The 26,133-nt window shown below is 56.1% G+C and overlaps 2 protein-coding genes across 19 annotated transcripts in view; one reads left to right on the top strand and one right to left on the bottom strand.

Moving 5' to 3' along the window:
• PLEKHG3 (pleckstrin homology and RhoGEF domain containing G3) overlaps positions 1–16,734 on the top strand; it is a 60,869-nt gene extending 44,135 nt beyond the window's left edge. For 10 of the 17 annotated variants that reach the window (XM_060141543.1, XM_060141423.1, XM_060141493.1 and 7 more), the window contains one exon: positions 1,029–2,718. In XM_060141543.1, the coding sequence (XP_059997526.1) occupies positions 1,029–1,261 (233 nt within the window). In that variant the 3' untranslated portion in view covers positions 1,262–2,718. Of the gene's footprint in view, positions 1–1,028; positions 2,719–6,427; positions 8,630–16,555 lie in introns of those variants that run through there. The other 7 variants (XM_060141579.1, XM_060141501.1, XR_009539092.1 and 4 more) reach the window with 6 other exon arrangements.
• The window catches only part of SPTB (spectrin beta, erythrocytic), a 124,419-nt gene continuing 98,557 nt past the window's right edge, over positions 272–26,133 (bottom strand). The window contains exons 23-36 of one of the 2 annotated variants that reach the window (XM_060141392.1): positions 23,548–23,826; positions 22,841–22,971; positions 21,680–21,884; positions 21,033–21,407; positions 19,427–19,671; positions 18,191–18,329; positions 17,641–17,725; positions 16,657–16,853; positions 16,297–16,346; positions 15,732–15,810; positions 5,934–6,196; positions 3,724–3,897; positions 3,427–3,469; positions 272–3,283 (exon numbers count right to left, since the gene is read on the bottom strand). In XM_060141392.1, the coding sequence (XP_059997375.1) occupies positions 3,116–3,283; positions 3,427–3,469; positions 3,724–3,897; positions 5,934–6,196; positions 15,732–15,810; positions 16,297–16,346; positions 16,657–16,853; positions 17,641–17,725; positions 18,191–18,329; positions 19,427–19,671; positions 21,033–21,407; positions 21,680–21,884; positions 22,841–22,971; positions 23,548–23,826 (2,433 nt within the window). In that variant the 3' untranslated portion in view covers positions 272–3,115. The remainder of the gene's footprint in view (positions 3,284–3,426; positions 3,470–3,723; positions 3,898–5,933; positions 6,197–15,731; positions 15,811–16,296; positions 16,347–16,656; positions 16,854–17,640; positions 17,726–18,190; positions 18,330–19,426; positions 19,672–21,032; positions 21,408–21,679; positions 21,885–22,840; positions 22,972–23,547; positions 23,827–26,133) is intronic. The other variant, XM_060141401.1, reaches the window with a different exon arrangement.

Here is a 26,133-nt window from a genome sequence, read left to right as displayed (position 1 = left end):
TTGAGCAGGTGGAGGACAAGGCCCAGCCGGCCCCAGGGCCAGCCCCAGATTGCGTGGTCTGTGCCCAGCAGGGTGGCAGTCCTCTGCAGCCACCTCCTCCCTTGCATCCTCCCTGAGCTTACTTGTCCAAGGGACCGAGCCATGGGGTCCTCTGGATCTCTGCCCCCTCCTACTGAAGGGAGGAGGGCGATCCAGGGCCAGCCTCGGGGACTCTCTTTGCTCTCCGATAGGCAGGAAGAAGGAGTGGGGTGGCGGGGAAGCCGAGCCCCCCCGCCCCCAGACCTCCTGTTATGGGTGCTAGTGGAGGGTAGGAAGCTCAAGGACCCTCCTTACCTCCCTCAGCCACAGTCAGTCGAGGCCAGGGGACAAAGGGGAAGGAGAGAGGGAAGGAGGACCACCTGACCATGCCCAGAAGGAGCTTCCTCTAAACTGCCCTGGGGAGGAATCCTGGTTTGCTGGTGTAGACTGGAGCTGTTTGGGGATACTGTTAAAGAAAAGAACTACAGGGCTTCCCTGGTGGCGCAGTGGTTGAGAGTCCGCCTGCCAATGCAGGGGACACGGGTTCGTGCCCCGGTCCGGGAAGATCCCACCCACATGCCGCGGAGCGGCTGGGCCCGTGAGCCATGGCCGCTGAGCCTGCGCGTCTGGAGCCTGTGCTCCGCAACAGGAGAGGCCACAACGGTGAGAGGCCTGCGTACCGCAAAAAAAAAAAAAAAAGAACTACAAAATAGAAAATGTAAGGAGGGAAAAAAGAAACCTTGCCAGGGCACCAGGAGCTTAGCCCCCCATGTGGCACAGAGTCCCAAAGCTGGGCCCCTGCAGTCTCAGTCCGGTGAGTTGCATGTCTCGGGGCCTGTGTGATGTGGGGGAGGGATGCGTGGGGAGCTGGCAGTAGATGGTGGGTCACGTGCAGCCGGCTGCTGCCCTTGCCCAGTCTGGGGACCCAGGGGTGGTGAAATCCTAGCTTTTCCTCGAGGCCCTTTCATTCTTGGGACTGTGGAGTTGCTTGCTGAAATTCTTCACTTCAGGTGCTGCTTTGGCACATGTGGAGGGGAGAGGGTGGCCCCTCGTCTCTTGGCGCCCTGAAGACTGGCCCATGGGAACAGTTGAGGGAGACTCTTGCTGCTATCTGCCCTGGAGCAGGACATGCCCTCAGATGCACCAGAGGCCTTCTTTATTGCCAGGTGAGTGTCATCACCTCACTGCCTCCTGCCTTGGTTTCCCTAGGTATCGAAGGAGGCTGGTGGGTGGTATAGATTAGGTCCCCTGTGGATGCACAGAGGGCCATAGGGTTAGGTGCATAGAGGCCCAATGAAGACCCTGGCTCCAGAGGTGGGACCACCTGTCAGGCTCCAGCAGAGAACGTCCCTCCTGTGGTTCTCGTCTGCTGAAATCGCCTTCCCTTGACATGGTGGTATTGATCTCGGGCACTAAGGGCTCCTGGGAAGGCCTAGTGACTCCGGACGCCTATGCCTGTGATTTCTGCCTGAGCTTCACCCGCCTCCGGGGGATCATCTCAGTGTGTCTAAGGCTCCTTCCCATGGGGAAGGTGATGGAAACAGCAACTGCTGGCCCCAGGGACCTTTCTGGTCTACCCAAGGGAGATGCCTGCTGCCTGCAACTCAACCCCTCTTTTGGACCTAACCCCAGTTAAGATGCTGGGCTGGAGCTGTATTGTATTGCTTTCAGAGAGTGGCGGAGACAAATCCCTGTGGAACTAGTGGTCTCTTCCGTCTGGAAGTCTGACCTCAGCAGCACAGGGAAAGCTGTCCCTGGGGATAGAGGTTGCAGGGCCCCTTTTGGCTGTGCTTGGGATTGTGGCGTAGATATACCCATGTGGCCCCCTGACTCAAGGCCAGGACCTTCCAGAGGAGCTAAGCAAGGGTGCCCGCCACACCTTAATGACTTTGGCCCCAGCATTTGTCCAGCCATCTGGGGTTGTTACGTGGGCCGTAATAAATACCCAGGTGTGGCCACATTTGCCACCCCGGGGTGACGGGTCATGAAATTTGCTGTCGGTCCAGGCAGCACGCTCAGGTGGTACCAGCTGCAGACAGAACACATGGGGAATTTGGCTTTGGGATATCTACTCCAGGCATTGCGGTGTCCATCCTGTACCTGGGGCCCTGTGCTGTCTCCCGTAAGGGCCCTGGGTCCGAGTGGGATGCTGCTGGGAGTGCAGGAGGACCCCAGGGTGGAGAGGCAGCGCCTTAGGCAGTGTGGAGACCTATCTACCTCCTTCTGGGCTGAGCCCTAAACGGCAACTGTAGTTTTAAAAGAGGGCTGGCTCGAGAGCTTCCTGGTCCTCCCTGCCACCATCGGGGGTGGCAGCAAGGGGTGCCGGAGGCCGCGGGAGCCCCTTTGCACTTAGGACCCATCCATCTTGCAGGGTGCCCCCCACTTTCGGTGGGAGGAGGAGCGAGGAGGGGATGCGGTGGCCCCTGAGGTGAGAGTCCCTGTTCTGAGGAAGTCCAGCGGGGAGGAGGCCGTCGTGTCCCGTCAGTCCCCAGTAGCCCCTGGCCCAGAGCTACCTGAAGCCTCCTTCCTCACGCCCCTCAGGGGCAGGTCGGGCATTTCCGGTGTCCTCTTCCCTTTCCCTTTCCCTGGCTGCGACTTAGCAGGAGGTGACCCCAAGCCAGAGTTGCTTTGGGAGTGGGCAGCGTCTGAGGAACCCCATCAGCCTTCTTCTCCAGCTTATGTTTGAGGCGGGGACGGGCTGGCGCCCCTCAGCCCGGGAGGGGGGCGGGGAGAGGAGGGCGTGGGCCTCGAAAACCGTCTCCTGACCCCAGCCCCGGAGGCCCCGAGGGCCGGAGGAGCTGGGAGCTCCGTCCCTGGAGCCCGCGCTCGCCGTGTGCGGGGCGCCGGGGCTGCGGGCAGAGGGCGCGGAGGCAGGCGTGGGCCGGGCCGGGCCGGGCCGGGCGGTGGCGCGAAGGCAGCTATTGCAGTGCGGCGGGGCCCGGGGCCTGGGGCCCGGCCGGCAACTCGGGGCAGGCAGGCGGCAGGCAGCGGCGGCCAGGCCGTGGGCAGCAGGAAGACCCGGCCGAGGAGGGAAGCGCTCGTCCCCGCTCGTCGCTAGTCCCGATGCACTGGCTTCACCCGCGGGGTGCCCGAGAGGCTACTTCTTTTTGGGGAAGAAGCTGAATCTCTTCTCCTTGTCTTTCTTGCCGAGGCTGGCGTCAGGGCCGGTGATGGAGGGTAGGGGCAGGCTCTGTGCCTTGACACGGATGCTCTGGGACTCGTTGATGGCGGTGCTCACGCCCTGCAGCCAGGACAGCATCTCCTCCTACAGGGCAGGAGGGTCAGGGCCCCGCAAAGGACGGGGTGCCTCTAGGACAACCCCTCCTGAGTGAGCAGGTCAAGTGGCATGCGTCCCTTCCACCTGCCCCTTTGTTGGTGGGGGTCTGGGCTAGGCAGCCCTGCACTTACCTCATCCTTGCCGTGGAAAAGCCACTCACTGCCATTGCTCAGCCTAGGAGGACAGAGGGTTTCCTGCGTGGCCACCTCTGTATCTGATCCCCCAGCCCCCCTGAGCTTTCCCATGACCAGAACCCTGTCAGGCAGCACAGCACCTTCTGAGAGAGGCAAAAATCAGGACCACCAGCCTCTCTGATTTGAAAAATCCCTGAAGGGCAGCTCAGGTCTGAAGCTGGTCCCAAAGAGTGGGCCCCTGTCCAGCCACTTATGCCAAACCAGGGAAGGGGTAGTGGACAGGCGGGGCCTCACCTCAGCTTGAAGACGTGCTTCTTCTTCTTGTAGCTGGCAGCAATCTCACAGATGGCATGTCTCAGGGCCAGGGGCTCCTCCCCATGGTAGGGCACCCCCAGGGCCAGGTTCTTGGCATCCTTGTAGAAAGTCAGCTCGCTATTCCTGAGCACACAGTACAGGTTGTTCCAGGACCTGTGAGGGTACAGAGAGGCAGGTCACCTACGGTCCTGATACAGCATCTCTGTAATCAGTTCCCATAGCTTTACCATTTTTCTGAATTATACCAATTTTACCCTGATCAATAGTAATACATTTTACTGTTTAAAAAATTGCAAATAAAAATCATCTGCACGTAATTCCACTACCAAAAGTTAACTATTGTTAACATTTGATGTATTTCCTTCTAGTCTTTTTTCTGTTCACATATATAGCTAAAATTGGATTATACTGCATATTCAATTTTATGTCCTGCTTTTAAGTTTAACACTATATCATGAGTATTTCCCCATCCTCAAATATTTGAATTCTCAGATATTTCTTGAAAATAATTTTGAATAGTTATATGGTATCCTATCACATATATAAATAATCCCTTTATTGATGGACCTTTTAACACTGGAAATTTTATCCACGATTTAAATAGCAGTATGATAAACATCCTTGCCTGTAACTCTGATCTTACCTTGAGATATATTTCTAGAAGTAGAATTATTGAGTCTAAGACCAATAGTATAAACAACTTTTCAAAGCATTTCCATAGCCACCAGCATATTTGAGTCTCACTACAGAACTGTAACGTGAACAGAGCAGGGTTTTGTTTTGCTGGTAGTGATATTTTTGTTTTGTTGATGATATATGCCTGGTATACTGTACTAGCACTTTTTAAAGGAATGTATTGGTGTAAATCAAGGCTCATCTCAGCTGAAATGTTTGGTGAGAACAGCAGGCTCATGGGCTCATGTGTGGGCTCACCTGAGCTCCTTCCCTGACAAATGGGGAACATGTTGCCCTTTCACAGTAATGAGTACTGAGAAACATTAAGCTTTTCTTCCTCCCCTTCCTCCTTTCCTCCTCTCTCCCTTTTGAGGGCAGAAAAGTGGAGAACTAGCAGGGCATGTAGGGAGGAAAGACTGGAAGGTCAAAGAGAGAACCTGACCTGTACAAAGCTGGCTGCAGAGCCATTCCACAAAGCCCAGATTTCTGACACCAGCTCAGGGATCTTTCCTCTGGCCCTCACCACCTTCTCTGAGCTTGTAGCCCAAGTAAGGCAGTTGCAAAGGAGGAGCTGGTCTTGGAGTAAATGGACAAATGATTTAACCTCTCTGAGACTGTTTCTCCATCTGGAGAATGGAAACCACAATATCATAGGAGGTTTGAGAAGCTCTTATCAGTCCTAACATAATGCCTGGCACACAGTAGGTACTTTATAAATGCTAGTTTCCCTTTCCCTGCAGGCTTTCCATATAAGCAATAAACCTCTTCAGGTTGGCTGGGCCCCCCAATTGATTTTTGGAATTTGAATTAACTTTGGCATGTCCCCCAGGCTAGGCTCTCTCTGTATGCTGCCAGTGGGCCCTGGGAATGTGGCTGGCTTCAACCTCTTGATGCTGCCTTGTTTCTCTGGGACCCTGGACTGCTACCTGAAGGCAGGAGCCTCCAAAGACTTTGGGTCTAGGCATCCCTGGGTAGACCACACCCAAGGACATGACTGCCTCAGGGTCAGGAAACGACACAGCCTCTGAATGAATTCCTCAGAGTCATAGGGTTGCTAGGAGGGACCATAGCAACTCTTTCTCCTCTCCTATTTTATAGCTGGGGAAACAGGGGCCCAGATTGGGTAAAAAGTGGGACTTGGTCAAGGATGTGTTGTTAGTGCTAAGGCCTACCTGTTACCCCGCCCTGGGATAATAACAGCTAGCGTTCACCGAGTTCCTGCTCTGTGCCAGGCATGGCATCTGCCCTGAAGAGGCAGGCTGCCCCCGTCATCCCCATTTTACAAGTGAGAGGCTGAGTAACTAGTACCAGGTCATAGGATTTGAACTCAGGACCACAGCGGAAGACAGGCTTTTCCCATCATGCCAAGCAGCCCCCGGGCTGTCCCAGAGAATGCCCAGGAGCTTTCGGACTAGAGGCAGAGGGCACCCTCGTCCACAAGCATACCCATGTTGCTCTGTTGAAGTTCCTGGGAGCTGCCCACCCCTCCTGCCCCACGGCCCTCCCCCACACACCTGTTGGACGCCTTCTTGTTGGGCCCCTCCAGGTCGTGCTTGCGGCCCAAGTAGCCCTCCATCTGCACGCTGTGCCCGTGGTCCACCTGGGCCGGCAGCGTTGTAGGCTCTTCACCCTCGCTCAGAGGCGTGTCCAGGACCTTAAAGAGGGGCTCTGTGGTGGGCCTCTCATCTGTGCTGGATTTCTCCTCCTGCCCTTCCTTGTGCGGCCCTGGCGGCAGTGGCGGCTGCAGGTCCTGGGGCCACTGCCTCTCTTCTTCCCCCTGCTCAGGGGCATATGGGAGGAGCACACCTTGCTGGGGGTTCAGAGCCAGGGGTGGCTACTCTCAGCAGAACTGGGAGGTCAGCAGGCCCCACCTGAGTCTGGTTCCTCTCTCCTGTGCCCTTCCTGGCCCTCCCTCAACCTGCTGTGTGTTTCCACCTGGCCTGCTTCCCTAGCCTGTGCCCATGTCTCTGGCTCCATTCTCACTCTCCCCCTCTCCAATCTAACATAGGAACAGAAGGTTCTTAGAGTGAGCTGAAGGGGCTCATCCGGGGGTTTCCGATGCTGCCCAGCTCCAGGGCCCACCCCTGCTTCAGACAGATACTCCAGCTCCTACTGAGTCATCCGTGGGGCTCTGGCAAGACTTCAAATGAAGAAAGGGTTCTGCTGCTAAGACAGGACAGAAGAACATTTGTGGTAGGATGTTGTATGGGAACCCTTCTGTTACTTTCCACTTGGGTCTAAAACCCCAAAGCTAAGGGCACCAGGCCCTAAGCCTCCCCCACCACCTTCTAAAGGGAGACCCAGACCTTCCCGGGTCATGGTGCAGGGCCGTGACCTGCTCCCCAGGTCCTGCCTCCGTCATTTGGTGGGGATTTCTTGGAGTAGGGCAGTGGCTCCTAACCCTGGCTGCCTTTTACAATCACCTCGGGAGCGTTAACAAAGGATGCCGGGACCCATCCTCAGGATGCTGAGTTAACTAGCCTGGAGTGGGGTCAGCACACTGGAATTTCTTAATCAGCTTTTCATGCACTTGAATGTGCTGCAGGGGTAGAGAATCACCACCTAAGGAGTCACTGCTCCAGGGAAAGTCCGCGGCTTTTACCTCCCTGCTCCTCCCCGTAGACAGGATCCTCCCAGCCCCTGCCCAAGCCAAGTGAGGGCCCTCCAGTGGAGCCACGTGCTGGTATGTCAGGTGCGCATGAGAAGGGGAAGCAGACCTCTTATTCCCCAGCTGGGTACACCCTTATGCAGAGGCCTTTGTGCCACTGCACCAGGAGAGAGGGCAGGACAGATTGCAGCAGCAAGGGGCAGCCAGCCTCCGAGTGCAGCACGAGAATGCCGGCTGGGGCAAGAATGGGCGGGTCTCCTATGTGCCCAGCACCAAGGAAGGCCACCCTAGCTTGAGACATCTGGCCAGAACCCTGTCTCAAAGGCCTGACTGCTAGAGACCTTACAGCACCAGGTGGGAGGGGTCTTGTAGGCCCCAAGCAGGTGGTATCTGGACACCTGAAGGACCAAGGGCACTGACAGCCCAAGAGGACCAGAGCCAACCCAGGCAGTAAAGAGACACTGCCCCCTTTTCTACTCCCTGTCCCAGCTGAAGATGGAGACCCAGGAGAATGTTGGGGAGGAGCCAGGAAACAGCAGACCTTGTGCTCCCCATCGTGGGTCCTTCAGACCTTGGGTTGAAGCCAAAATAGAGAAATGGAGAATGAGAGATATGGGCACCATACTGGACATCAGATTGAAGCTTCAAACTGAAACAGACTGGTTAGACTTTTTAACAGCTAAAAGTGACCAGGGTCTGCCTGAGCTGGCACTAAGGAATGGGAAGCGGAGGCTCATCGGAGATGTCTGAAGGCAGTGGTTGGAAGAAAGGTAAAGCTGGTCATGGCTGTATCCCATCAAATTAGGGCTGTTCAATAAACAGTTAGGTTGGGGCTCCCTAAGATTTCATTTAAAGAAAGGATAATATGGCTGGAAAAGTTGGAAAACACTACCCTAGTCTAACACCTTCAATCTATGAGAAAACCTGTGCTCAGAGAGGTTAAGTGATTTACCCAAGGTCACACAGCTAATAGATACCAGAGGCAATTAAGAGCATGCACTCCAGAATTGGACAGGCCTGAGTTTTTACCACATCTGTAGGGCTCTCATCTTTTCCTGTCTTAGAGTCTCTTGAGAGTTGTGGCTGGGCCATGCCCATCTTTATGCATCTGGCAGTATTTATATCTTTGAGTGCCAGCAAAGAGCCAGAGTTGACCACAAGGATCTGAAGGCTCTAAAGCCCTGCCTGGATCCTCCTCCAGCAGGGAGGAGGGGCAGGAGTGGCAGGGTTGGATTTGGGAGCCTGCGTTTGGGGTGCTTCTATGGACCCAGTCAGGCCAACCCTCTGACTTGGGCATAACTGTTGGGGAGGTAGTGAAGCCTTTCATCCTCTATCTCTCCAGCTGGCTGTGCTGTTCCTCCTGGTGATGGGCCAGGCCCTCCCCACACCTGCTCTGGGGGCCTCAGGGAAGATGTGTGGCAGATGCTGGGAGGAAAACCCAGCAGACCCTCACAACCATGTTCACCCCTCTCACCCAGCCTCTTCCCTCCTGGGACTGGTTTTACTAGAGCCCTGTGTGTCCATATTTTCTTCCTATACTTTTCATTTCCATGCCTCCTTCCTTTCGGGAGCTCTCCTCTGAAAATAGAGATGATTTTTCCAGGACTGCCTCCCAATTTAATCTCACCTTTCTTCTGTTTCTTCCTAATGGATGCCTGACCCATGCTCCCTGGCAGGGCCAGTCAGAGGCCACGGCCAGTGTGACCAAAAGTTAAATGGCCAGGTCATGGGTGGGCTTTGGGAAATGGGGGTTTTCCAATGTATGCAAAGATTTCTTCTGTTCTCTTGACTGTTCATGTGGAGACAATTTAAAACACACCCTCTCCCCTCTCCCCTGAAGGCCAAGGCCTGAGGAGAAGGAGTCGAGAATGAGGGTGGGAGGTGGAGGGGTCGGGTGGCAGCTGGTCCTCCCAGGCCCAGGGCTGGCAGGGCTTCTCTCCCTCCTGGGTTAGGGGAAGGGACACACAGGAGAAAGATGGGGGCGTGGTTTGGGCCCTCCTTTTATAGGCCCCAGGGGTGAATATGCTTTGCACCATCTTCTAAGAGAGCTGGGGGTTGAGGGGCAGTTCTGCTGCCCCTGGAACCATACCATGCTCTGATAGAGATTGTGCCTTGCCCGACAGGCAGAGAGATCTGTGGACAGCAGAGCACCAGAAGGGGATGCTGGCTACTCGTTGGCTGTAGGGACAGGTAGGTTCTGCCAAAAGGCCCTGGATAGCTAAGATGATCCTCCGTGATATAAGGCAGAAGGCCACCTGCTTTAGCCCTTGGGTCATCAGGAAGATGCAGAGATTACACCTACTCTGCTGAGAGGTAACCCAGCCTAGAGCAATGACTCAGAGGAGCTGGGGGACACTGAAAAAAAGAGGATCCAGCTACTTGGAAGGAACTCTGGGCGTCAGGTTGGGGCTGCTGGAGAGTTTAGACCATAGGTGGGTGTAACAGAAGGAGGGAGAATGGCCCAGGGATGGGGCCTGGAATAAGCATGGAGCTTCTGTTCTCTGATTTGAAGGTCTGGGTGACAGGTGGGGGGGGTGCGCTGGCTGCCGGGATCACGATGTCAGAGGAGGGTAGGGGACAGGCAGCACTGGATGCTGGTGGGAACATCAGGGGAGGAAAGGGCACAGATAGGAGAGCCTTTTAGGATCCCACAGGATTGTAGTCAAACAGGGAGAGAGGCCTGAGCCCCTGATGGGCTGGGGATGGCCACATCAGAGTATTTGCAGAGTCTTGTAAGCTTGACTTTTTAGGGTCCTGCCTTGTTAGGAAACTGACTTGGGTGGGGGGAAGCAGGCAGATGTCTCTTCCCCAGAGGAGGTTCAAGAAGATGAAGGGAAGAGGGGCAGCATGGGTACATTTCTTACCTGGACTAAAGGTGTTGAAGGTGTACTTCCAGGCCAAGCCAGCAGGTGGCGCAGGGGGACAGCACACAGACAACTAACTCCAGCTCCAGGGAGAAAAATAACCAGGGGTGCGACCACAGGGTCTTTGGGAGATTCTAGAAGATGCTCAGTGAACCCAGACACATCAACAAACAAGGAAACACAAGCGAGCTTCTCTCTAAAGGAAATGCTGGTAAGTGAGAACGAGGGCAAGAGGATGCACCCCAGAGATTTTGACTTTAGCCGTGCAATGGTCTTACCTGCCTACCTCACAGTAAGGACTGAGCCTAGAGTGTGTATGTAGGGTGCTTCCAGGGAAGGGCACTCCAGGAAGATTGGGAGGGTGTTGGCAATGGATGTTAGAATTCATATGGAGAATGTTTCTCTTAAGAGATGAAGGACTGCAGTGAGAAAAAAATGAAGGGAGAAATGAACAAAATTACCTACTAGGTGTTCTACCCATATTCTCTTTTTCTATCCTCACACCCTTTCTGCGAGGCAAGTATCACTGCCCCTATTTTACAGATGAGGGAAACTGAGGGTCAGGGAAAATGAGTAACTAGCCCACAGTCACACAGCTAGTGGGTGGAAGTCTGAGGATGCGAATCTCTCTGGTCCCAAACCCTGTGCTCTTCCTACTAAATCCTGCTGCAAGAGAAGATGGTGGGACTATTGCTCCAGAGAAAAGAGCCTGTCCGATGGGGCTCATGGTCTAAAGGGGAATGCGTCTGGCTTATGTAAGACACGTGGCTGATTGGTTGAGGCAGTGTGGTCGTGTCATGGTCACCTTGGAAAGGGCCAGAAGAGGGGCTTGAGGCCAGACAAGATCTATTGTTGAATACCTTAGGCAACCAAATAGCCCTGTGAGACGGTGGGGTGGGGGAAGCTGGCCACTTCTGCAGCCGAGAACTTCTTCCCTCCCCCAGTGTCTGAGGTCTGGGCTCTCATCCTCTGGGTGAGAAGGCTGTCAGCAGACAGGTTGGGAAGGTTGCTCAGAAGACAGTTGTTTGCAAGAGGAGAAAAAGAGATGGTTGGTTGAGTTGAGAGCAGCCAAAGAGATGAAGAGATGGGAACTTAGGGTGAACAGAGACAGATGCCTAAAGGGAGAACAGAGACGTTGTTGCTGAACAGAGGAAAGAGCATGGGAGGAGCTGAGGCTGGAGCAGCGAGGGGTCCACCGGGTTGGTGGCAGGGATGGTGAGGGGCTCTCGTGAGGAGTGGGATGGGCAGCGGAGGGGCTCAGCACTGTGTCCCAGGGGCCAGCTATCTGTCTGAGATGACCACTGGGAACCAGGGAAGACAACAGGAGGGGACACAGAGCAGAAGGCCACCACATAAAGTGACGGGGAAAGGAGAGGGGAGTGTGCAGGGTCCCCTTGGACAGGGAGGGGAGACCTGGTCCACGGCCATCCCGGGGGAGAGAACGACTCTTCCTCAGGAGCTGTCTTTGCCATTCCCACCACCAGTGTGGGCTCCCTGCCCTGGAGGCGCTGGCGGCTGCTTGATGCCTTGGTGACTCTGAGCCAGCCACTCAGAAAGTCTCAAAAGAGAAGACACTGACTCGCCCATCCAGATCTGAGACCCAGCAGTCGGCAGCTTCACGCCTCATTTCTGAGATGCCTACAATGTTAACTGAGTCCCATCCTGGGTTCATCAGTATCGGGGATGCTCTAAAACACAGATTGGAGGATGAACTTAGGAGTTGCCTTTGAGCAGCGGGACCAGGAAGATCACGTCCGACCCTAGTACAGAGAGCTGGGCGCACCGAGCGGCGGACAGATGTCCACAAAGAGCCTAGAGCCAGCTTCTCCACGGAGCCTGGGGCGCCAGGGCGCGGTGCCAGACTGTAGGCAGACACAGCCCTGCCACGCTGATTGATTCAGGCATCCTGGGGAGACAGACACGCCCAGGTTCACGGGAAAACTGACGTTCTTTCCAGGCTGGGTCTGCTCATTATGGGCAAACACACCATTTGCCTTCACTGTAAAACGCCTGAATCAGCAGCTCAGTTCAGCCTCACAGGGGGAGTGGAGGGAGGATGGGGAAAGCTCGCTCAGGCAAGAAGAAACACAGCTGCTGCCTCCACACCCACGTCCCGTCCCGTCCCTCCAAGAACGTCAGAGCCAGGCCTCTGGCTGCTGCTTAGAGCCCTAGGCTGCCTGCTGCTGTGGGGAGTTGCCAAGGGGGTGACAGCAGCTGGAGCCAGCCAGCCACTGGCTAAACGGTGACCTGCTGCAACCCAGGGCCTGCTCAGCCCCGGGGCACCATCCCTCAGGTTCTCAAGTGCCGGTTATTTCCCTGAAGCCACGTCAACCTCTAAGATGCTGGAAGGAGATGCCCAGTCCTCTCGGGGAAGCCAGCTGCAGGCGGTCTTGGAAGGTCACGGGAAGAGTGACGTCTGTGAGCTGCACTTGGGTAAGAGTTTTCCCTGACAACCTGATGAAGGCCTGATACTGACAGGCACCCAGGCAGCTGCTCTCCGGAGCGGCCTCACCCCAGAATCCCTGCACCACAGAGGAATGTAGCCTTGAGGCTTGGAGGCAGACGGGGCACGACTGCCCCAAACAGGGAACCCCGAAGGCAGACTCACTCTTGTCACAGCCCCTCGCAGCACCAATCCCTCTCAGGGGTATCCCTCTTGTCGTCACAGCAGCCCCATTGGGAGAGTTCCTAGAGCAGGGCCTCCTTCCCACCCGCGGCCGGGAAACAGGCACAGTGCACAGAAGAGGTTCTGCAGCCGTTGGCTGGGGGCCCCTAAGCCTGGGTTGACTCGGATCCTCTGCAATACCACTGCTTCTCCAGGAAATCAACCTCAGCATCTTAGCAACCAGCATCTCATCGCAAATGGTACACTGAGGATTCTGGGGCACTCAGCGCCTAGAAGATGAGGACCCTTAGCAGGACCCTCAAGCCCTCCCCAGAGCCGCACCCAGGATGGAGGGGGGACACATAAGGTGGAGGGTGGGGGGGGGTGAGAGGAAGGGGCACGGCTCAGCCTGCTGCCCGGGGACCACCTTCAGGGCACTGGCCTTGGCAGGAGCAGAGGTCCAACCCTGGCTTCCTCTCTTCCCCGAACAGGAAACACCCTGGCCCCTTGCCATCTCTTTCTCATCTCCAGCCTCACACCAGCTAGCACCTGACCACAGAACCAGGTTCCTCAGAGTTGAGAACGAGACAAAAGTGGGGAAACCCGTCTCTCCCAACTCTCCCTTTATCTAGGTGCATTGTTCACATACAGGAATGTTCTGGACTTTCTGTAATCCCACAGACAGAGCTTTATGAGGGCAGGGAGACCCAGGAGGATTAGGGGGTTTGCCTAAAATCATGCACGAAGTCTCTACAATTAAGGACTAGAACCCAATGTCCTGACTTCCACTCCAGGAATTTTGCCATTTGTGAAACCTTGTTTCTTCTGCTTGGCCTCATGCACTCTTTCTTACACACTTACCCGTATAATGGGTTGTTTTTCTTCCTTTTTGTTTTTATTAGAACATGCTCTAATGTGGAAAGGTAAGAGGTGATAGAGGCAATGGATGTGCTTGAAGAAACGCTGAATGCGTGGAATGGTACTCCAGTCCCTGCGTGTGCGTACACGTGTGCGTGCACACACCCGGGAAGCGGAGGACCAGGCGGGGCTGGCAGGGTGGCCACCGTGTGCTGTGCAGCAGTCTACTCAGGGATTCAGGTGCCTGGTCCACTCCCATGCAGGAAGCCGGCATGCACTAGTGATGGGTTTCACGTGAAGCCACAGCGTACGGATCTATCCTATAGGGCACCGACACCAGACCACACACAGCACAGATCTATCCTATAGAGCACCGACACCAGACCACACATGGGACAGCAGGAGAGCCACTGGACCCAGGCCTACCCCAGAGAGAAGGCTCAGCGGACAGCCGCCTTCCTGGGAGAGGCCTGAGGTTTCTGGAAAGGTTTTGAACCCTGCATGTGACCCATTCTCCTCTCTTCTCATATCAGAGACCAATGGGGTATCCCACTCTCCCTCGGAGTCCCACGGATCCTCGTGAAAACTCAACAAAGGGCTTGGAAAGGAGAAGCAGCAAGAAATCTGTTTCCGTGAGGCCTCCGGCCTGGTGTTCATTTGATTCGCCATCCAGTTTCTTCCTGGTACCGGGCACAGGCCAGTTTCCCCATCTGGCGGGGTGGCTGGCTCTCTGGGAAGGGTCTCAAATGTGGGCTCACTCCCTCCTTCCAGAGACGCTCAGGTCCAAGCAGGTTATACTCCCCCCAAATCCAGCGACATTCAGGCGGTGGATAGAGGCGGCTCTGATGCACATGTAATTACATTGCACAGACGTACACGACACAGACAATGGATGGATTGCACAGGTGGTCACAAAGGAACGCATAGACCCAGGCCACCACCGTGCAGACACACAGGGACGCACAGCTGAAGCGCAGGTGGCAGGAACAGTCCCAGCCCCCGTGTCCACAGTCCATGCCAGCCCCCAGAGTTCTCTCTCCTTCCAGTGGAGGCTGTTCCTGAGAAAAAGTCCACCAGAGACTCCCACATGCGCCGATGGGATCTTCAGAGGGAAGTCCTGGGAGAGACCCACCAGTGGGAGCCCAGGAGTGCCCTCTGCTGGACATGAAGGGCTGGTGCAGCTCAGGACACCTCTGGCCGGCTGGAGGTGTCAGAGGGAGCTCAAGAGTGTGAGTGTGAGAGAGTGTGTGTGTGTGTGTGTGTGTGTGTGTCTGTGTGTGTGTCTGTGTGTGTGTCTGTGTGTCTCAGAGGGTGGAAAGGGCTGAAATATAGACCTGACAGGGATTCTGCACAGGAAATGCTCAGTGTTGTGCATTTTTCTGGGGTGGCTGGTGTACCAGAAATTTCCACCAAGAACTCCTAAAGGTTCAGGCAAGCTCACCTGGGCACCTGGAGAGGTGGTGGACATGCAGTGGCAAAGCCATGCAAGGCACATGCTGGATTCTTGCTTTCTTCTCAGTCAGCTGCTCCCAGCACATTTCCCCAAAACCTGGATCACAGCCTCCCAGACTTCCTGCATAGACCTCCTGGTTCCTATTCCAGGCCAGGTCCTGAAGCCATCTGCCAGGCCTCTGGCAGTGGGAGTGTTTGCGTCCCTCCCTCTCCTCCCCCAGGCGTCCTCTTTTTCTACAAATTGGAGGCCTGTGACCCAGAAGCCCTGGGGCTCTCCCTCACTCCTGAAGGGCTCCGTTAAGTCTGTTCTTGCCTCAGAGCTAGCTCTATCTCCAACTCACTGACCCACGAGCCTCAGGCCAGGAAGGTGCAAAGGCGGGGGAGGGGCTCTGCTTAGGAGGAAGGAACCTGCTAGAGGGTGGGTATGCCCACTTCACTGCCCCAAATGCCATGGCCAGGGCAGGAAGACCAAATGGTCCGTTTGTGAGAGTGTGTGTGTGTGTGTGTGTGTGTGTGTGTGTGTGTGCGCGCGTGCGTAGAGGGTAGAGTTAAGGATGGTGTTAGAGGGAAAATGGGTAAAAGGACAGCGTATACAAAGGAATCATCCCTGCCTGTATAAACTGTTCCCCCTGATGTAGATGGTAATGTATTTATATAATAAAATTTATTAGACCAGATAAAACCAAACTAAGAGAGTCATGTCAGTGGGCTGGCATGTCAGTCTTTCCTTGGTTGAAGGGAGAAGGGGAATTATTCTAGGAATTAAGAAAAGCTGAGTAAACAAGGAAGACTGATTGGAGGAGTCTGGGGGGCAGGGGCAGTGTGTGCCCGTCCTGGCCTCCTGCCCCAGCTGGGCCTAGTCGGGATGAGGGGGCTCGGGCAGCAACGACTCCCAGGAACTAGACAGATGGGACAGGGAACTGACCGGGGACGTTCGCTCGGTGGCTGCTCGGTGGGGACCTCGGGGAGCCTCCCCTGCTGTCTCGCCTTCCTCTTCTTGAGGCCTATGGAAGACATAGTCCCGCTTTAGAAACAAACGCCTCTCAGAGGCCAGAGACTACCTCCAAGGCCTGGCTTCCCACCCTGTCCCCAGAGAACAGAAGCCGAGTCTGCAGCCCGGCAGACACTTAGCAAGGAGCTGCTCGATCTGCCTCCGCCGGAAAGGTTAGGCCGATGCTTCAGAAATGCCATGGCTCCGCGCAGCACGGCCTCTGGGGCACGTGTTCAGCCGGTTCCCAGAGCGGGGGGCCAAGGTGGAGCAGCCACTGCTCTCCACCCATTTCCTTCCTGCACGAGGCCTTCAGGCCACCCAGGACTGGGGGAGAATGAAAGCTCTTCTCTGTCTTTAAGCTCCAGACACTCTATTTCCCTGACTAGTGGCCCAGGTGTGAGAGGTCACAGGTGGTTTGTCAAGGCATCAGGGGGCGGTTTCTGATTAGAAGGACCCTTCCCCTCCCCCTCCTCCACCCCTCTCCGCAGAGGGCACTCACCCGGTCTCCTCGTCGGTTCTCTCCGGGGTCTGGTGTTCTTTGAGCTCAAGCTGGGGGAGGCAAAGGCCGGGGGTGGGTGTCGGGTCAGAGCAGCCACAGAGGGGAGCCTGCTCTCAGACAACCTTCCTCCAAAGAGGCTCCCGATACCCAACACATCTGGTGTTCCTTCCTTTTGGAATGAGCCCCTTTTGTCTTTGGGGTTCAAAAGTCAGCACTTTCTCCCGCTCCTCTTTCCTTCCCACTCTCCCGCCTTGCCCAGCCTTTACACTGTCCGCAGGTCCCCAGTAACCACCGAAGACTTCTCGACTTGAGGACCCCCCCCAGGCGTGGCTGCCCACCGCCCCGAGCCTCCCGGCTCACCGTGGTGGGCTTCTCCAGGGCGGCGAAGCGCTCTGCCCAGCCTGCCGTGGATTTCTCAAAAGCCTCGTGCCTCTTGATGAGCTTCTCCACGCTGTCCACCGTGTGTCCAAAGTCCCGGCTGGCCAGGTAGGGCTCCTGGGCGATCAGCCACGCTTCAGCCACCGAGGCGTCCCGAGAGAACTGGCATACTTCCAGCCCTGCCGCGGACGACACAGCCCAGGGGTCTGTTGGCGCCCAGCGGTCCGATCCTGCCGGGACCCCGGGGCCCCTCACAGACAGATGCGGAGCTGGCGGGCAGGCCGAGGCCCACACAGGTGTCCCTGAACCGCGTGGACACCCTGCTCGGTGGCGACCTGCTGCCCGAGGCTGCTCCCTCCCCGTGCGGGGCCCCTACCTCATCTCCACCGATAGCGATATTTGAAAAACACGTGAATTAGAACAAACTCTAAAACAAAATGGTTTTGACATCGCCCTTTGAGAACGGTCTTGAGTGTTCCCTTCCCGGCCCCTGGCTGTCTCACAGTCATGCACAAGCAGCCACGGGAGAGTCCAGGTCTTTGTGGCTTGCGGCTCCTACCTGGGTGGTGGAATTTCCCTACCTCTCCTGTTTCCAGCTGCGGAGAACAGAGTTCTTTCTGTGCCCCACACGCCTCAGATCAAACCTTTGGGATGCGCTAGAGCCTTACGCTGACCCCTGGAGAGGCCACAGCTCTACGGGGACACCGGCCAAGCAGGAGGCGGGGGACAGGTGGGGCAGAGGGTGGACAGGGAACAGGTGCTGGCTGGTCAGAGGCAGGCTTCCAGCAGCGTGTCTGTTGGGTCTTCTTCCCCAAGGCCCTTGGCCCTGAACTTCGCTGATGAGTGGTGCTGTGGAGGCTCTTCTCCAGCAGGGGGGGAAGTCCACCGCGTTGCGACATCACCCCTCCCCGGCCCCTCCCCCCGGCCCGCCCCCCCCAGGTTCCCTGGCTCCCAGGCTGCACTCACACATGTGGAGCTGCTCCTGGCGGGCCTTCCACTTCTCCTTCATCTCCTTCCTCCTGGACACCACTTGCTGCAGTTTCTCCCTGATCTGTGGGGAGGAAGGGAAGATGGCTCAGGCTTTGGTAACCCTTCCCCCTGTCCCAGGTGGTGTGCGGAGGGCCCTGCACAGCCTGCTGGGCTTTGTCCCACCGACCTGGCTTCAAGTCTTGGCCCTGCCACTTGCCAGCTGTGCAGCCTTGGGTAAATTACTTAACCTCTCTGAGGTTACCACGGGCCTCACCCAGGAAGTGGGCGTCACCAAGACCAAAGCACACACATATGTGAGGGTTAGTTGGGTTATGAGCCCACTCTCCCTACAGAGTAGCAGCCAGTTCCTCGAATAGGTTTGGTGGGGCTATAATCCCCGGGCCTACACACAGCCCCAGTCCCCCCACAAGAAAGCCTCCTCAGAGAAACCACGGCCCATGGGTTCCCTCCCAGGAAGCTGTCTGGCCCAGCAGGAGCGGAGGCAAGGACAGGGAGGGCCCGTCTCTGTCCCGCCTTCCCCTCACACCTCATCCGAGGCTTGGTGTTGCCGCTGCAGCAGGGACTCGCCGAGCTCCAGGCAGGCGCTGAAGTTCTTGCTTCGGGTTTCCATCTCCGCCAGAATGCCCTTGTGATACTTCATGAGCAGTTCCACCGAGGAGACGTCCCTGCGGGGGCGGGTGTTTGGTGAAAAAGGATACTCTGGGTGACTCTGGCCCATCTGACACCAAGTCCCAATCAGAGGGGGACCCTAGCTGCCCGGGAGTCTGACTCTCTCCTCTCTCTCTGGACAGCCAGGAAGTCCTCTGCCAGCTGCCCAGCCCCAGCAGGAACACTGATGCCCTAGCGTCCTCCCTTGCTTAGTGGTCAGGACATGGACGGGGGTGCAGTGACCATAAAAAAAGCCCGGGAATGTTAAATTTGGCAATAAAAAGGAATGAGGTACTGATACATGGATGAACCTTGGAAAGACCGTGGTAAGTGAGAGAAACCAGTCACAAAGGACCACATATTATATGATCCACTCATATGAAAAGTCTACAACAGGCAAATTTAGAGACAGAAAGCAGATTAGTGTTGCCAGAGGAGCGGGGGGTGATGACTGCTAAGGGGTACAGGGTTTCTTTTTGGGGTGATGAAAATGTTCTAGACATGCTGTGGTGACGGCTGTACAACTGTGACTATGCGAAACATTGAATGGTACATTTTAAATGGCTGAATTGTATGGTATGTGGATTATAGCTCAATAATGATGTTAAATATAAAAGCTTGACCACCGGGACAGGCACCCTAGGGGCGGAGGGACAGAGGTGGGCACAAAGCGTGTAGAGAGCTCTGATCCCGGCCGACTGCCCACGTGCCTGCCCCCACCTCTCACGCGCAATGAGCTCCTTTCCTGAGTTTTAGGGAAATGGCCCCCATATGCCCGTGCTGGGGGGAAGAGCAGGACCACTTCTGGACCTGCCCAGCTCTGAATGTGTAAACTGACAACCACGGCCCCTGCCCCCACCGTAGAATCTGAACGACAGATGTCTTTCTCGGCACTCTCAGGATTCCCTTTACTCTGGAATAGTCGGTTCTCCAGGTGGCAGCTGAGCCACTCAGATGCTCCCTGGACGCAGCCTCAGGTGCCCCTTGGGGATTCTTGCGCACCCACAGTCCAGGACGTCCCTCCGGGGCAGACCCTCGGAGCAGCGCCCTGCTCTGCCAGCCTCTGGGACCAAGTGGGCCGGGAGCGGGGCTGCCTTGAGGACGCTGCCCTCACCTGGGCTTCTCCTGGGTCTCGATCTGCCGGATGATGCTGTCCATCCAGGAGAGGAGGTCTCGGACCATGCTGAAGAAGCGGAATTTGTCCGCGGTGTCCACCAGCTGGGTGCGGCGCCCCGCGCAGGCATCGAGCAGCGCCTGCCATGCAGCAGACACCTCCTGTTCCTTGTTCTGGATGGTGTCTGCCTTCTCTCCAGCGTACGCTGTCTGCAGGCGGGTGGCCACGTCCTGGAACTGCTGTACCTGTGATGGGGCAAAACTGAACATTGTTTTCCAGGCAGACACGACTTGGGCCTGGGATGGGCGAGGGCGTCTGCCTCCTCCCAGTCTCCCTCCCGGGGACACCCACTGGGTGCTGGAGAGAAGGCTCCTTGCTTTGGCACCCCTGCTGACCCAAAGCATCCCTTGGGCTCTGATGAGGATTGGGGAGTGAGAGGGGCTCTGTGCCCTTTGATGTATGACTATGAGAGTAATTATGTACCAGGCACTGCTCTACACACTTTTTGTTACTCTCTTCATCTTTACAACAACACCGTCAAAGAGGTACTATTATTATCCCTGTTTTTGAGATGAGGAAACTGAGGCACAGGGAGGCTAAGTGACTGGCCCGAGGTCACTCACGCTCAGAGAGGGTGCAACTGGGATTGGAGGCGTGCTCTCAACTCGCTGTTCCTAACCATTCTGCATGGTACCATCCCCTGTTTCAGGCCGGCCCCAGGGCAGTGAAGCCTCATTCCTGAGACCTCGTTGGGGCTGTACCTGCCACAGGGGCTCCAGTAACCCCAAAGCACCTCCAGCTGGAGGACAGATCTTGAGGCTGTCCCCTTCTTGGTGAACCAGGGGCCCAACCTACTTTGGTGTTCTTTCCCGAAACCCTGCTGGGTCGGTGCAGGACTGCACAGCTGGCCCAGCTCTCCCTGCTCCACTGGAGGCCCGGCGAGTCCCCACAGCTGAGCCCCTTGCCCTCAACCTATCCATCATGCTGAACTCTGCAGAACCCTAGGGGCCTGTGGAGGTACCTCAGGGGGCAACCCATGATGAGAGGAGGGAGTCTAGGCTGGCCCTGGGCCCCCCTCCAGCTCCCATGCGGAAAGGCTGAACAGCTCAGTGGCTAAGGGTGTGGAGTCTATAGCCAGACTGCCAGGAGCTGAATTCTGGCTCCACTGCTTAGCTGCATGTTTCTGGACAACTTAGTCACCCTTCTGTGCCTGCTTTCCTCATCTAGAAGAGGCAGATAACATTATTCCCTTCCTCAGAGGGAGGCTGAGGATTCAGCGACCACGTATATTGCTTAGAACAGTACCTGGTACTAGAAAAGTGCTACATGTATGTTCACTAATGATACTGTAACACTTTGACAACCAGAGAAATTACATTTGAAGGTATTTTTGCATCGGGTTTTGAGAAAGGTTCAGTTTAAAGAACTAGTTCTGAAGCTAAAGAACATCTGAAAGCCTCTGTTTCCTGCCCGGAGCTGTTGCTTCTCTAAGGAGATGCCTGTTCGAGAAGTCTCCCCTCTAGAAGCCAGGAGAGGACCTGACACTGCGCCCCAGGGAAGCTAGTCATGGGGAAGGCGTGGAGGGACGGCCAGGGATGAGAGGCACCTGCACACCCAGCAGGTGGAGCTCCCGCTCGAAGGCTGTGTGCACGCGATGGAAGGACTCGGCGGTGCTGGCATCCAGCCCCACATCCTCAGGCAGCTCGCGGTGCTTCTCGTCAATGAGGCCCAGGATCTCGGCGCCAGTGTAGAAGTAGCGCTGCAGGTCGTAGGAGGCGGCCAGCAGCTGCATGCGCGTGTCAATGAGCTCCAGCAGGTCCGCCCACATCTCGTTCAGCCCGTCCTTCCACTCGGCGATGGTGGCGGCCTCTGCGTGGCCCACGTCGATGAGCCGCTCAATGATGGCATTCACGTTGTCCACCCGCTCCTGTCCAGTCGCCCCGGTCTCCCGGGCAAAGTCCCGGAACTTGTCCCGGAGCAGCTGGACGGGGGTAGACAGAAAAGCGGTTACCGGTTACCAGGGCTCAGGGGTGTGGTGGTGTCATCACACTAGCTGTCGACCCTCCCAGCGGCACCTGCCACTGCCTGGGGCTGGGCTCTCACGTCTTCCCCAGGGCACCTGAGCTCGCACCGGGGGAGCCCGCATCTCTGCGGCACTTTGCACCTGGCGGGTGTGTGTATGTGTCTGCACGACAGCTCCTAGGTCTACTGCACTAGAGGGAGACAAAGCAAGCGGTGGCCATGGGTACTCACAGTCACGTGGTCAAAGTCTTGCCCCATTTCTGGAGAGGAGGCCACCAGCTCCTTCTCCGTGATCCACTGCTCCAGGTCTTCCACCTCCCGCTTCAGCTGGAACAGGTGGTACATGTTCTCCAGCTTCCGCCTGCGCTCCTCTGCCATGTCCTTCAGCCCCGCGTACTGCTTGTCCACCTGCCCTTGAAGTCTGATGATCTGTTCCCTGGAATTCAAAACAAGAAAGCCCTCAGAGACGGCAACAGAGAACCTAGAGCAGCCAGATCAGGAGCCAGCCTCCTCCTCCCCAGGCCCGAGGCAGGGACGAGTGGCGGAGCACAGCTTCAGAGAAACGGCAGAGCGCCTTTGCACGGGGAAGAGTTGGGGAGAGAAGGAACCATCCCTTAGACCATGATGCTTCAGGGGATAGTGAAATGTGTTCCCCTAGAGGGGGTGCCTCCCGCCCCTGCCCCTGACTCTGGGAAGCTCAGAGAGACACGTGCAAATGGAGAACTCTTCCGCTATTCTTCCAGGGAGGCTGAGGCGTGGGCTGGCTGAGCCTGGCTCCACCGGCAGCAGCCCCTGCTCAGCTCTTCCGGGAGGGGCATGCCATACCAGGGGCTCGATCCCTGGGGCTCCTTGGGAGATGCTGAGGCAGCTGCTGTGGGTGCCCTGAAGGTGACTGAGGACAGGGCCGTGACTGGGGGTGGCCCGAGGTGTCTGGCCCAGGGGGCTCCCATTTATGCAGAACCCACACAACTGAACAGTGTAGATGGGTGTATAATGATCTCGCTGAGACACTGTGAGATCCTGAGGTACCTCCTGGACCACAAAAAGAAAAGCAAATCTAAGCTATGCTGAAAGATGCTAAAGACTAACTCCTGAAAAGACTGGAGCTCTCTGTTCACCAAGAGGGTAGTTTTGCTGTTCCATTTCCTAAAATCTCTTTGCAAACCAGGCCTCAGTCAGCCCTGTGTGAAGTTACACAAAACCACAACATAAAAAAAAAAAAAAAAAAAAACCACAACATAACAGGGAACTGGGCCAATCAGCAGGCCAGAAGGCAGTTTTCTCAAACCCCCAGTTTTCGGGAAAACTGTTCCTGTTCTCCGCCTTGGACCTGAAGGGATCCTGGTTGGCGGGGCCCCTGGCCTGACGCCCGGGATCTGGAGGCACACGCACCCCTCGGGGTGGCCTGAAGACAGCAGGCTCTGGGCCCGGCCGGCCAGCTGCTTGATGCTCCTCCCGTACTCCTCTACTGTGCGCTGCTGCCGCAAGTGCCGCTTCAACATCACGATGGCGCCCTCTTCATCCTAGGAGGCAGCGGACCGTCAGGGCACGCGCTCACCTGGCCCAGCTTACAGCCCTGCTCCTGGAGGTGCCCGAGATGGGGGAGGGCCAGGCTCGCGGGACACCCATAGGAGAACTGCCCACGGTCCCCTCCCCTCTCCTCCCGTTGCCCGGCAACACCCACACCCTACCTTCCATTCGTCACCCTCAATTCTCGTCTGACATCCACCCTTCCCGGCCCAGATCCAACCTGTGTCCCCATGGAAACTTCCTGTATCACCCCAGCTTTTAGAGACCCCCCTCACCTCTCACCCACTCCCGCAGCAGTTCATCTGCACAGAATCCATGGCACAAAAAAGGTGAAGAACCCTTGGGTTAGAGCAAATCTAATTGGCAAACAGGGCGCCCGGCTGCAGTACGTTTACTGTATGTTCTTGAGAGGAGGGGCGTCCTGAGAAGCAGGGTAACTCGTACACCCTCTCCCTGCCCTCACTCCTCACACACCTGGCCTTACAGGTTCCCCACTGACTGCCCACCTCCACCCAGCTCTTCCTCTGGGCTGGTCTTGACACCCAGCCTGGCACCCTTCCCGAGCCGACCTGGGGTGTCTCGTCAGAGAAGACGTAGAACTCCTGCTCACTGATCCAGGCCTCGGCCTCGCCCGCGTCCAGGTAGTACTGCTGGGCCTCGCTGGCGTCCCGCAGGCGCTGCAGCCGCCTGGCTGCCGTCTCCCGCAGTGTGTCCCACGAGACCTGCAGTTGCCCCAGGCACTCCTCCACGTCTCGGCAGTCGATCTCGGCCGCGGCCACCAGCTGCTGCCCCCTGTGCAGCACGTCCTCCACCCGCGGCGCGTGGCCCAGGATCTCGTTCTGTAGCGTCTGCGGCCAGAGGGGAAGGGCTCAGGGGCTGGTCTTCCCACCGTGCAGGGCAGCCCAGGGTCACCCCCTGGCACCTCTCGCCCTGAACCCCTTGGGGAAGCTTGAGCGGAGCAGTGGCCATAAAGGCTGCTAGTGACCAGGTGCCCAGCACGGTGCTGGGCCTGCCACCTCATTCTCCTCTGGCCCCCCCCATGACCTTCTGAGGTTAGCACGGGACACCAGCGCACAGCAGTCAGGTGACTGTGGACAGCCAGTGCCAGAATGGGATTTGAACATGGCTCTCCCGGAGCCACATGTGCTCTTGAGGGCTCCCTACACCTCCTGTCTCGGCAGAGCTTGACTTCTCAGCTGTACGTGGTGGAGGAGAGGAAAACGATACTTAAATGGCCTTTTGAGATCTGATTTTAGCAGCTTTTTTACGCTGTATAAAACAATAGTTGACAGTTGCCCCTTGGTCAGAGTTTAGGATTTCGTTTTGTTTTCCTGGTTCAGTATTTCCTGCCTTTGGTCACCAAGACGGCATTTCTTCCCACTCTGGTGATGGGTCACCTTTATCTTCAGGGGGCCGTGACACGTCGTCACTCGCTTTCTGGGTCCTAGAGGCCCCAGCCCGGCTGCTCCTTGCACGTGGGCTTTTGGCTCCTTAGCCCCCATCTCCTCCCTTTTTACAATTTCCCATGGCCTTGAAAACTGTCTAGAGGGCGGCGGGTAAGAGAAGAACACACAGGCTGTGCTATGACTGTCAGCATTTAAAACACATAGAACTAGCAATACCCACAAGTCACCTAACTTGCTGAAATGCATCTTTACACCTGATGCTCAGAATCTCGATTCTGACAATTTCCCGTGGTCTCTGCAATTGTAGTCAAATGACCCGTGATGTCAGCTCCGCTTGCCTCTTTACTTTCCCTGAGATCTTATATCCTACAAAGGTATTTCTTTCTCTCCTTTTAAGCAATTCCTTTCTAGGCTCCTGTGCAGTATGCTTACTTAGAACATCTTCTTCCCTGACTTCATTCATTCAACCCACAGTTATTATTTCTGATGTATCAGGCCCTGTTCTAGGGACAATATGGGAACAAGATAAACAAAACCCCTGCCCTCATAAAGCTTACACTCTAGAAGAGGAAATGATAAGCATGTAAATAAATGAATGAATGCATATAACAGGTACCACGAGGAACAGACACCACTGAGATGAGGACTGTCTTCCAAGGTGTGGTGGTGGCCTCTTTAACTGGGGGAGTCAGGAAGGGTTTTCTGTGCAGATGACATCTGAGTAAGACATGAATGATGAGGAGAGGGTAACCCCACAAAGATCTGGGGGATGAGTGTTGCTGGCAGGAGGGAAGAGCGAGTGCCAAGAAAGTCCCTGGGGTGGAAGCAAGCCTGGACGGTCCAAAGGGTCAGGCAAGCTAGAATACTGTGAAGGAGGGCGAAAGTGATAAGGGAGGAGATTCGGGAGGAGGCAGGGGCCAGACCAGGCAGGACACTGCTTTTTAACCCTGGTTGCAGGTTGAATCATCGGGGAAAACAGACACAGCCAGGGTCCCATCCCCAGAGGTCCTTATTAATTGATCTGAGGTGGGACCTGGGTACTCGTATGCTTTTAGGTTCCCCCAGGTGATTCTAATGTGCATCCAGAGTTGAGAACCCCTCGTGCGGCACCTTGCAGGTTCTGTTCTAGTTGCAATGACAGCCATTAAAGTGGTGGTTCTCAAAGTGGGGTTCCAGGCCAGCAGCAGCAGCATCGCCTAGGATCTTGATAGAAGTGCAAATTATCAGGCTCTGCTCCCAGAGTCTGATGCAGTAAATCTAGGGTGGAGCCTGGTCAACTGTGTTTTAACAAGCCCTCCGGGTGAGCCTGATACACACTGACCACTGCAGTAGAAGAAATGATAAAATGGGATTTCGGCTTTAGCAAGGCTAGCCTGAAATAGTCTTTACTGGGGCAGCCATGCTCTCCCACGAGATTATCTTTCCCTTCTTGTTAAGGGGAACCCCATCCATATTAGTCTTGCCCTTCTCCTGAAATAGCAACCTTCAGCCAGGGGAGTTGAAAATCATTGGCAATAACACTCATTGAGGCTGAAGTCTTGAGTACTGGAAGGACTAGAGTTGGCCCAATTTATAGTTGAGGAAACTGAGGCCCCGAGAATAGTCTTCTACCAGTCTTCCCCACTTTCACTGGAGGGTGTGATGTTAGCAGAAGCCCCGCCTCCACCACCTTCTAATTCAGGTCCCTACGTGTTGCCACCGGAACCTCTGGGATTTGATCATGCCAACTAGAAGCAAAGTGTTCGAGGG

The sequence above is a fragment of the Lagenorhynchus albirostris genome, chromosome 1, assembly GCF_949774975.1.
Source record: "Lagenorhynchus albirostris chromosome 1, mLagAlb1.1, whole genome shotgun sequence".
Taxonomy (NCBI): Eukaryota; Metazoa; Chordata; class Mammalia; order Artiodactyla; family Delphinidae; genus Lagenorhynchus; species Lagenorhynchus albirostris.
The sequence above is the reverse complement of the archived record's forward strand: the minus strand, read 5'-3'. Positions and strand labels throughout refer to the sequence as shown.